This window comes from Myotis brandtii, unplaced genomic scaffold, assembly GCF_000412655.1.
Source record: "Myotis brandtii unplaced genomic scaffold, ASM41265v1 scaffold82, whole genome shotgun sequence".
Classification (NCBI taxonomy): domain Eukaryota; kingdom Metazoa; phylum Chordata; class Mammalia; order Chiroptera; family Vespertilionidae; genus Myotis; species Myotis brandtii.
In genome coordinates this window covers 148368-159632 of record NW_005371324.1, presented here as the reverse complement: position 1 = coordinate 159632, position 11265 = coordinate 148368, and the positions used below count along the sequence as shown (strand labels likewise).

At 37.6% G+C, this 11265-nt stretch overlaps 1 protein-coding gene across 3 annotated transcripts in view; it reads left to right on the top strand.

Moving 5' to 3' along the window:
- Nucleotides 1-9824, top strand: part of TSPAN8 (tetraspanin 8) — a 38813-nt gene extending 28989 nt beyond the window's left edge. For 2 of the 3 annotated variants that reach the window (XM_005884116.2, XM_014531680.1), the window contains 3 exons: nt 2311-2445; nt 5209-5292; nt 9532-9824. In XM_005884116.2, coding sequence (XP_005884178.1) covers nt 2311-2445; nt 5209-5292; nt 9532-9585 — 273 coding nt within the window. In that variant the 3' untranslated portion in view covers nt 9586-9824. The remainder of the gene's footprint in view (nt 1-2310; nt 2446-5208; nt 5293-9531) is intronic. The other variant, XM_014531682.1, reaches the window with a different exon arrangement.
- Nucleotides 9825-11265: the final 1441 nt, after the last annotated feature.

Below are 11265 nucleotides of genomic sequence, written 5' to 3'. Positions count from 1 at the left end.
CCTCCCTCCCTTCCTTCCTTCCTTCCTTCCTTCCTTCCTTCCTTCCTTCCTTCCTTTTTAATGCTTCTTTGGGAACAAAATATCCTACTTCAAACTCTGGCTGGGTGACCTGCACTCCACCACACATGGACAGAAGTTCTAGATAACAAATGGCTTTCTCTTTGGATTTCAGGGAATTCCCACACAAATTACCTGCTAACATGCCAATGGAATGTGCCTTCTGGGTTCTTGTGATGACTGTTAGTCTAGAGGTTGTTGTGTCTCATTCCCTGCACAGTGCCTTGTTCATGTGGCAGTTATAACTCCTTCAACACATTCTGACCAAGTTCTTCCCAACTTCTCCCACATCCGATCTGGGACTAGATATCATGACAAGTTTAGCCTTTCTACCCTGTCTTCTGTACCTCCCTGAGGATTCCTAAGGTACACTGTGTTCCTAATATGGACTGATCTGTGAGTGCATAGAGTAGGGCTTTTATTCATTTCGGTCTGAAGTATCTCTATCAATTAACACTATTCAAGATTATTTAATCAGAAAGAGTGAGCAATTAATGATGTCTACCGTGGGAACAGGAAAGGAGGTTATTTCAAAACTGCCCTCTTTGCTAATATTGATTGGCCTTTGAACCACCAGAAATCTTAAGCTCTCTCATATAAATGCCTGTTAAGTCATATACAGGGAGGGGCAAAACTAGGTTTACAGTTGTTCATATGGAAAATAATACAAGAATAATAATACAAGAATAAAATCTGCATTTTGCATACTCACAACTGTAAACATACTTTTGCCCCTCGCTGTATTTGTGCAAATGAGTCTTTGAGCCAAAGTGCAGACTTTTTAAATTTTAAATATATTTTATTGATTTTTTTTACAGAGAGGGATAGTTAGAAACATACATCGATCAGCTGCCTCTTGCACAACCCTACTGGGGATGTGCCCGCAACCGAGGTACATGCCCTTGATCAGAATCGAACCTGGGACCCTTCAGTCCGCAGGCTGATGCTCTATCCACTGAGCCAAACCAGTTAGGGCCAAAGTGCAGATTTTTTATCCCCCCCGGTTAAACTTGCTACTTTGAGTCCATTGTTTGAACTATCTTTGCTTCTCTCCAATATATTGATCATCACTCCCAGCTTCTAGATCAGCTACAGAGTTGAAAAGATACTTTCTATATCTTTCTCTAAATCATTGATATCAATGTTGAGTAGATCATGTGCGGTGTAAGCATAACGGAAATAACAGCAACTGCAAAACAAAAACAACAATAACAGCTGACACGCAGTGAGTGCTTTCTATAAGTCAGTCACTGGGTAAAGCATTTTATATCTTCACATTGTTTTTCTTATTTTTATCTTTACAACAAATCTACAAATTGATCCTATTATTATCTGTATTTTACAAATGAAGAAACGGGCACAGAGAGGTTTGAGTAACGTGGGTAATGTGGTCACCCAGTCAGTACGTGAACGTTCTTTCAGTGTCCTGGCATGGCGATGCCTCTGGGCCTGGAAAACCACCCAGCATTGGCTCCATTTTTGTCTGCCTTTCTGCATGAAGCGTTTTCTCTCCTTCTAATAGAACAAGTAGGACAAGATGAGGGATAATTACTTCTCTCTCTCATCTAATAATCTGCGCCCTCTACTCTGTGCTAATGGGCTCATCACTTCCTTGTTTTTCTTCCCCAAGCACGGCCACAAGTGCCGCTAGCGTTTCTCCGTGTTTCGGTTTGTTCTGGGCCTCCATCTTTCTGACATTGTTCTAAGAGTTTCATCTCTCATTGGCACCCCTTTCCCGCTTGTGCAGATGTCCATTAACATTCCATCCCACGGGAGGCCCACAGAGCATCTTTGGCTTTTGAGAGGCCTCTCGCCCTTTTCTTCCTAGCCTTCGTAAGTGGTCAAAGATCATGAGATGGAAATTTCATTTTTAAAACCTCTCATCTCTTTTGAGCAAAAGTTCTTTAAAGAGATCTTGACTCTCTCATGAACTCTTTGGAAGCTTCTTTCCTAAAATCTAGGCCAAGTAGAACTGATTCTGCTCCTCTTTCATCATTAAAATCTAGAAGGTAAGTTTTTCATCTCCAAGTTCCTCAGACTTTTGCTCCTGCAACCTATTTTTCCTTTTCTAATATTAAGACCAAAAGGAATAGTCCTTTATTTTTGCTTTTATACTCAGAGAGGTGGGTGAAAATATATGATTTTTTAAATAAGAAACATCATAATGGTTTCAGGAGAATGTGATTCAGTGTATTGACAATGTTTTTATCTTCTTTAGTGCCTGCTTTTCATATCTGTTTTTTCATCAAACAGTTCAAATGTTGTGGTTTGGTCGATGGAGCTTCTGACTGGGGACATAATTTTCAACCCAATTCTGAGTCGTGTGAATGTTCAGCTCCATCAGATTCCCCATGTACACAATATGAAGGAAAATCTGTTTACCAAGAGGTAAGAACAAATCAAACTTGTCACAGTAAGTGGTTCTGTTCATTTTTTTTTTTCAAAATGAAAGACTTCACAAAAATTTAAATTGCAGCAATTATAATGGGAATCATGACATAAACGTCCCAGGAATTTCCCAAATAAAAAAGAAATCCTTATTTAAAGATAAAAGCCAATATAAAAGATGAAAGTATTTCATTTCTTCTATGAGCCTGGCAATCATTTAAACTCAACTCTAATAGATCAAAGCAACACTCTGCTTGCAAGGGGAAGCAACGTCCAAATTAACAGATACATGTTTATGTTGTCCTCTTTTTGGTGACTTTAATTATTATTCTCCTCCATTTTTTTTCTATTTTAACATAAATTCTAGAAATCTATATTTTCACTTTAATTTTAAAAGTGAAGCTTCCGTTTTCTAATCAAAGATTCCTTTTCTCAAGTAACTGTATCAGCCTAAAGAAAGGACTTGGCCTTTAGTGGTTTCAGCTCTGGATTTATGTTTTATTTACTGCTTTGTCTCATTAGTGCTCCAATTAAAAGTTGCCTCAGATATTTAAAGTCAATTGAAAAAGCTGGGTTTATTTTTTATGTGTTGTAGATGTCCTATTTAACTATGTCACTTGTGGATGTCAATATATGCATGTCATATTTCTTACTGCTTAATTCATCCCATATTTCTTGACTACCTCCTATCATCCATTGGAGACCAATTTCTGTGCAGGGCACAGGGTCAGCCCAAATAGGGAGGAGAGAAAGATAACTCGGCAACTTCTATTTAATGAACTATTGGTATTTCTTGGATAGGGGCAAGCATAAGTGTTATGGGACACCATCTAATTCAGGGTTGGAGGTACAAGCTATAGTTTCCTAGAGGACATGATATCTGCCTGTTGCCACAGGGTTTTATATAATTTTTTCCTTACGCCTGGAAGAATTGTGTACAGAAATGACAATTGATATGAATGATATTAATGTTTCATTTATTTGCTATTATACTTGGGTGCCTACTATGTGTCAGACAGACCCTTGTTAGAATCAGATAGACTTCTGGCTCCTCAAGGAGATTATAGTTAGATGGAAGCGAGATCTATAACAGCTATGTGATTCAATAAATTAATTTCTGTAATGCCTTAAGATTATTTTCAATTTAGTATTGGCTTAGTAATGGCTACTGAGATGAATTACATTTCCGGACATAGAAAGTATCTCAGGAGAAACGTCTCTCCTGCTGACTAGCACATCGCTTTTACTAATCTTATCACAATGAAGGAGACTGTGTTCTGAAAGGGAATTTCGGTTACTGGTGTTTAAAGTAACAGGTGGGGAAGAAGTTATCTATCCGACTACACAGCTACCCTGTCTTTCATTGTCCAAGTAATACCAGTAAAAATATTTTATTCTTACTTTTTATATTTCTCCCTGCTCCCTTCCTCTACCTAATGTTAGTGACATGGTATGTATGAGGAAGAGAGAAATAAATATGGTATAAGCAAATGTAGTTTCTGCTTGGGATGATGAAAATGGTAAATTCAATAGTTGATTGCAGATTGTTGTGTTCTGGTAAAGATTCAATGCAAAGATGTTTTTCCTTAGGATACATTTTGAAAAGTCCTACCATTATCCTAAAAAATAATAGACATTCCCTCCAAATTCACACATAATTCAGCTGAATACAGGGTGATAGCTTCACCAAGTTTCCCAACAGGATGGTCATAAATTCACAAAATACTTCCATCTGCCTTGTGTCATTTGCAAGAAGTCTGGAAAAATAAGAAATCTGAATGGCCATAATTTGTTTCTTCCCCCACCCCCCACCGCCTTCTCTTTTGCCAAGATAACCTGGTTATCTAAAGGGGATGGGGGAGAAAACTCCTCAAGCGTAACAAATATGACTCCATAGATCATTAATCGCATAGTTAACCCTAAATAATGTAATCACTTCTTCTAATGTTGACCACTTTGGATCAGATGAGAATGGAGAAACCCAGGCAGGAACAAAGGGGGAAAAAAACCTTATGGAAAACTTATATTTTATTTAACAAATAGCAATATTTTGCTAGCCCATTGAACATATAAGACTATTATGGGAATGAAATGTTTTCTGTCAATACAGATAATAGGACTATTACATTGTGCAGTATTTTTCATTTTTAAAATTATTCATGTAATTTACAATTTTTGGAATTTTTAGGTTGGTCTGAAATTTTTTAAGGTTGGAATTGCATACTGGTTTGAATAAATTAAAAAAATGTGGTAGAGAGATAACTTCCAAAATTCTCCTTTTTTATCTCAATTAAGGGCATAATAGTGGACATATGATTTTTAAGCTAAAAATTACTGATAAGTATTAGAAAGGGAATTTTTATAAACCTCCTTTTAAAAGTGAAACATTTCACTATAATTAACTGAAACCCCAACCAGAGAACTGTGGTTGTAATCTGCAGATTACAAACCTAAAAATATACATAGCCAATGTCATAACTCTAAGTTGTCAGTTAAGATAAAATTATTAATTATTATTTATAACTAAAGATCCCTAGATTCAGCAATGATGTAGCTGAAGCAAAATTTTGCTCCTCGAGTGCTTGCTATAACCTTTCAGATGGGGGGAGGAGTTTGAAGCAGAGGAGATAATCCAATTCCTTTTTGTTAAATATGTTTCTTGGTAACAGTGCAAAAAATCAACCCACTGGAAAAAATATCTTAATTCTGATAAGGTCATCAAAATGTGATTAAAGTTAACTTTATGTATATATTTTTTAACAGGCATGCATTAATCGTATAAAAGACTTACTTAAAAAAAATCTCCTCGTAATTATTGGATTAGCATTTGGAATAGCATTTATTGAGGTACAGTATAACCTTTCATTAATTACTCTATTTATTCCCTTGCTTGTCCATTAATCCTGCTAGCACATTTATGGTGAGCCAAGTAAAAACCAGGTGCTTCAGACAAGCACTGGGTACCAAGTGCCAAGGGCCAGCTTCTCCCTCTGACAACCTTGAGTCTGGGGAAGGGATTACAATTGTATGAATTGAGCATGGCTAAGCCTATTTTTGAATGATCTCTCTACTGGGGAATACATTTTGAATTAACTTCTACATAGTTCTTAGTCCCACATATCGTTTTCCCATTGGAATCTAATGTAAGAGTTAAAATTAGAAGAAAGAGCCCAGACAAATCCAAAACACAGTCTTTACATTTTCTTATCTCTCCTCCTGATTTTGAAAGAGAAAATAAAAACTGAACTCAAGAGTGTGGGGAGCTGTTTTCCTGCTATTCCATTCCACAGAAATCTAATTAGTTTTAAAATTTTGAAGCAGTTGCCTTTAATTTTCTCATTGAGTAAAAATTCTCAAATGTACTCTCATCAATTTAATTATTGATGTTGAAAACAATTCCTGAATAGAGTTTTTATCTGGATGGCCTTACTTGGCATTTTTTAAAAGAATCTGAATTATACTTTTTACATGGCCTAAAAATGTTTGCCAAATAGATGAAATAAAACGATCTCAGGGAAGGGTTTTTGGAATCATCTCAACTCTTGGTGAATTTAGATATCAGGTGAGTCAAATTCCCTTGCATCCTGTGCAGGGCATTGGCAGGAGTCCTGAGGAGGTGTGGGGTGTCTCTGGTTAACGCCTCTGAGGGCTGGTGAGCTCAGCTGAGCGGCTGCTGCTTCACTTGCATGGAATGCTGTACAGCGTCCTCCTTGGGATTTCTGGTACCTTTTTACCTCTTGTGCCACATCAGTGCCAGAAAGGAATTTTAGCTGGGACTGAAGCAATTTAGTGTCCTACATGGTCATTAAGGTTACCGGTGGAATTCTCGGCCAATCATTAGAAAAGGGGTTGGGACAATTAGCAGTAAATTGGGGTGTTGAGTGTTCTTTCTGGTAGCCCAGAATAGTTCTACATATGAAGCATTCTCTGCTGGAAACATGGATGTCCTTCTCTACGTCTGATATATGATCAAAGTTGAATAGTGTGATTTCTAGACTATATGTAGATATGATAATTGGCTTAAATTTAAAGTATTAAGTCTATTTCTCTTGATTCTTCCTTTTTCGAAATGTCCTTTATTTCTCTGCTTTCTATTCTGGGTTAATGTTAATTTAGAAATATGAGCTAGTGGCCCTAGAGGTGAGAAAGAAATCACACACACATACACTCACATATTTTCATAAGTCACACACACATGTGTTGCAAGAATAGACTTTAAATGAATGGTTGAAAGAGCAGGCTTTAAATGAAGTATTCAATGCAAGTATCAATATGTATCAAATTCCATATTAGACTCAAATTGACTATGATTGGCTACAACCCACAGATGCTTTTAAGAAGTTTCTCAAAAGGAAAGCCAGAGAAAATAAGGACATAATCAACTGGGGAGTTTGATATCTCATACAGTGGAGCCTTGACTTACGAGTGTCCCGACTAACGAGTTTTTTGAGATACCAGCTGTCTCTCGACCGATTTTTTGCTTTGAGTTGACAGAATAATTTGAGTTAATGAGCTCCTTAATGAGCTCGGTCTCGGAACAAATTAAACTCGTAAGTCAAGGCCCCACTGTATATCATAGTCAAAGGCATTGCCAAGAATCTAAATACATGTAATGGAAAGTAAGATTACAAGAGGAGTAACATAGTCTATGAAATTGGTATATCCATGTGTTTGTTACATATTTAGATATTTTATTGAGTGTTCTAAATATATGATTAGGGAAATACCTTTTTATGGGTATGAAATTTATATATGTTAATATCATAAAATATAACATTTTTAGTTATGCCAGTTAGTGTGATTTCTAGACTATATGTAGATATGATAATTGGTTTAAAGAACTATAGCCTTGCCCTAACCGGTTTGGCTCAGTGGATAGAGCATCAGCCTGCAGACTGAAGGGTCCCAGGTTCGATTCCGGTCAAGGGCATGTGCCTTGGTTGTGGGCACATCCCCAGTAGGGGATGTGCAGGAGGCAGCTGATCGATGTTTCTCTCTCATCGATATTTGTGGCCCTCTATCCCTCTCCCTTCCTCTCTGTAAAAGATCAATAAAATATATTTTTTAAAAAAGAACTATAGCCTTGAAAATAGTCTGATATTCGGCCTATAAAAATGTATCCAAAAATGTACATTAGTCTATCGCATATTCATTATTCTTAGTTGACTAACACTTAGGCCCGTTTCTAAGGCTTAATACCTAGGCCTTGTTTCCCAAGTTTACATTCAAGTAAACACAAAGACTCACAGAGAGAAAACATATCTCTCTAATAAATATTTTTAAGAAGGAAACAGGGGCAAATATCTCCATGCATAAAATATATTCAAACTCCATTAAAATATCATATGAAAACATGACCCTTTGACATTTAGACTGTTGACATTAGTCTGTTTATGCATAGGCTCTGATAGAGTGGGCCAATAGTCATTTTCAAGACTCTAAGTAAGACCACATACCTGAGCAATTCTTCTTAGAGAGGATGCTATGAATCTATGCAAAATGCTTTATTTTGCAAGAAAATGCTATAGACATTCTTGGAATTCTCATTATTCCAAGTTAAATAATCAGACCATCATAACATACCTCTCCGTATTTGACTATAGAACTTACAAGCACAAAAATGATCAGCACTTTCTCTTCTCATTTCAACTAAGAAAAAAGGGCACTGACACTGGTAGTCATCACTTTGTAGGATAAACGTTATCCTGACAGAAGGTCCCAAGAATAGCATAGTTGAGAGAGAAAAATGATAACTTTACATTTTTTTAGACTTTTCCAGAATAGGGGAACTCATGCACATTACGTATAGCAAGTTTATCCTGAGTCTTCGCATACATTACCATATGATGGATCTCGTTTTAATTACCTGCTATTTTTATGAACAATGATAAAAATTTTTTTCAGAGGCAGCGAAGTGCAAGAAAATGGGATATTAACTGTCTAGCCAGCTGATAAATATCAGGCTTCTATTTCAAGGATGTGACGATGAAAGATGATAGTTGCCTTATCTCAGTATTTTGCCCATGTTCTTTATTCTTTCCTGATACCTGTCTCCCAGACTTGAGGCTTGGGATCAAGGCAAAAAGACTAAATTTCAAGGCTTTTTGAAGTCATTCTAAAAGAATGACTTTGAGAAAGCTCTGAATGAAAATCATTATTTTTTTTCAGAGAGCTGGTGTCTGCTTTTTTTCTTTTTAATTTTTTTAAGGCGACAAATATTGGGCAGTAGTTCTCATCTGAAATGCATTTTCAGGAACAAATTCTTAAGCAGGACGTCTCAATATAGTAGGAGCACTTGTGACGACTCAGCATAAGTAGCAGCTCACCCTCCTCCTGCCTCCCCTCAAAGCAGGCTGGTGGGGAGGAAAACTTTTGATTGGTAAAACACACAGGTCCTTCTGTCATTTCTACATCAAAGCCACGGCATGCGAGTCACCAACTGCAAAGACACTTAGGGCAAGTTTTGAGATGCCCCATTCTTGGGAGAGCCACTTAATAAATGGGAAACTATGCCCCAGATTTTCAGCTGTGTTTGTTCACTTCAGAGGAAATTTCTAAATTAAGCTATTCTCCATAGATTTAGAAGTTTATTGTTGTGTTTTAAATGTTACTTTTTTTTTCACTCCTCTTGGCAATGCCCTCACTATGGCAAGAGAAATTCTAGACTCCTTGATTTGTATGCAGATGATCTAACCCAGAGATCATAGCTGTTTCATGGAAGCAATAGGTATATTGAGCGTCCAGAGGCCCGAGTTCCCCTGAGCTCTGGGGCAGATGCCCCACAGAAGGGTGTGTGTCCCCCAAAGTTGGAGTGCTCTGGGGGCAGCAGCTATTGAACAACCAGACTGGGCAAATTAGAGGTGGACTGGCAGCAGAAAACCCTGATTAAAACAGTTCACTCAGAGAACTTTCTCAATGCTCTCTTGTCCCATGGGAGTCTCTAATTTCCCAGGAAGAGAGATGACGTAGGTTAAAAAGATTAAAACTGTCCATAGCCAGAATCTTTTCCTATATAATGTTCTTTCTGTCTATTTATAATGCATTTTCCCTTGAATTCCATGTTAACTCTATTGTTTTGTTTTCTAGATACTTGGTCTGGTATTTTCTATGGTCCTGTTCTGCCAGATTGGGAACAAGTGAATCTGTGGATATGTCGAGCTATCATCAGTCAAGCTCTTTAAAATGGTTGCTTTGCCTTTGTAACTTTAAATATATGAGTGCTGTCTATGTTAGGAGCAGCTGTCTTATTCAAATTTCTTATTTAGCTAGACTTTAGTTATCTTCCAGACATATTGAATATACTTAGGATTTTAGTGATGCTAGAAAAGTAATATAAATGTGCATTTTTACTCATAATAAAAGTGACATTCTTTACATTGGTGCTTTTTTGTGTCCGATCATTGTGTTCAGATGGTACTGTGCTTAAAACATTCATCTGGAGCCAGCCAGGGGAATAGCCATCTCTGAGTGACAGGTAGTCAAGGCAGTGCATCTAGGCTCTTCAGAAGCAGCACTGTTTTGTGTGGTGTCTCAGCCATTAGTGATAAGATTAAGTCACAATTTGAAAGACTGAGAGAGTGGGCTGGCTCTTTGCTATTTATGCCAATGTCTACGGATGGCGTCTCTCTTTTCTCTCTATTTAGGGGACAAGAAGATGTGAGTGCCATCTTTCCACTGACTCTCTGATTCCTCTCTGGACGTTCTCTGGAACATAGTTACAACGGCTTCTATCTTTCTAGTTCTCACAGACATTTTTACATTCTACCTTTTCTTGAGGTATAAGAGACACACAATAAGGTGAACAATCTTAAGTATGCACCTGTGTACGCATGATGAGATCAGGATACAGGACACTTCCAGCACACCAGAGTGCCCCTGCATGCCACCTGCCAGTGCTATGACAGAGCAGACCATCCATAAGGGTCTCTTCCCCACTCTGTGCTCAGAGGCATCACACAGTGCTTTAAATCCATGGTGGTGGGAGTATTTACACGATAGAAACTGGCAAATGGCATACAATTGGGGATTTTTTTCCAAGAGCTGGTTGTTAAACAGTTACTAGTATGTCACCGCCCTTCTCAGCTAATACCTCCCCAAAGGTAACCACTCTTCTGAATTTATTCTATGGCCACAGATTCACTTTGCTTATTCTTGAACATTCTATAAATGGAATAGTCAAATTTGCACTCTGGCTTCTTTCTCTTCAACATTCTGTTTGTGAGGTTCATCTATATTGTTGCATGCAACTGTAGTTAATTTTCATTGTTATGTAGTATTTCATTGTAGAGGACTATATATCACAATGTATTTATCCATCCTCCTGTTGACAGGCATTGTTGGATTTGCTTCCAATTTGGCATTATTGTGAATAAAGCTGCTATAAACATTCTTGTACATTTTTAAGTCTGTATCTGCACTCCTCTTCTGAGCAGGAGAAAGAGGAAGAAAGGCAGTCATTGTCAAGTAGATGAGAGTGACCAGCAAGGAGTGGAAAACTTGAGGGAGTGCTGGCTGGGTTACACAGCCTGATTCTGTGCTCCCCTATTGATGGTAAAGGTAACTGTCCTCTGAGCACAGGCCATGTCCCAGAAACTCTACTTTTATTACCTCATTTCTTCTCACCACATTCTTATGAGGCAAATACTATCTATTATTATCCTCATTTTGCTGGTGAGAAAATAGAGAATTAGAGCTCTCAGCCCAGAGCCAAACCATTAGTAACTGGCAAAACTGGAACACAAACCTTGACTCTTGTCTCCCAAGCCTTGACTGAGAATCATTATTTGGCTTTCCCATGACATGTCTATTAATAAATTTTCC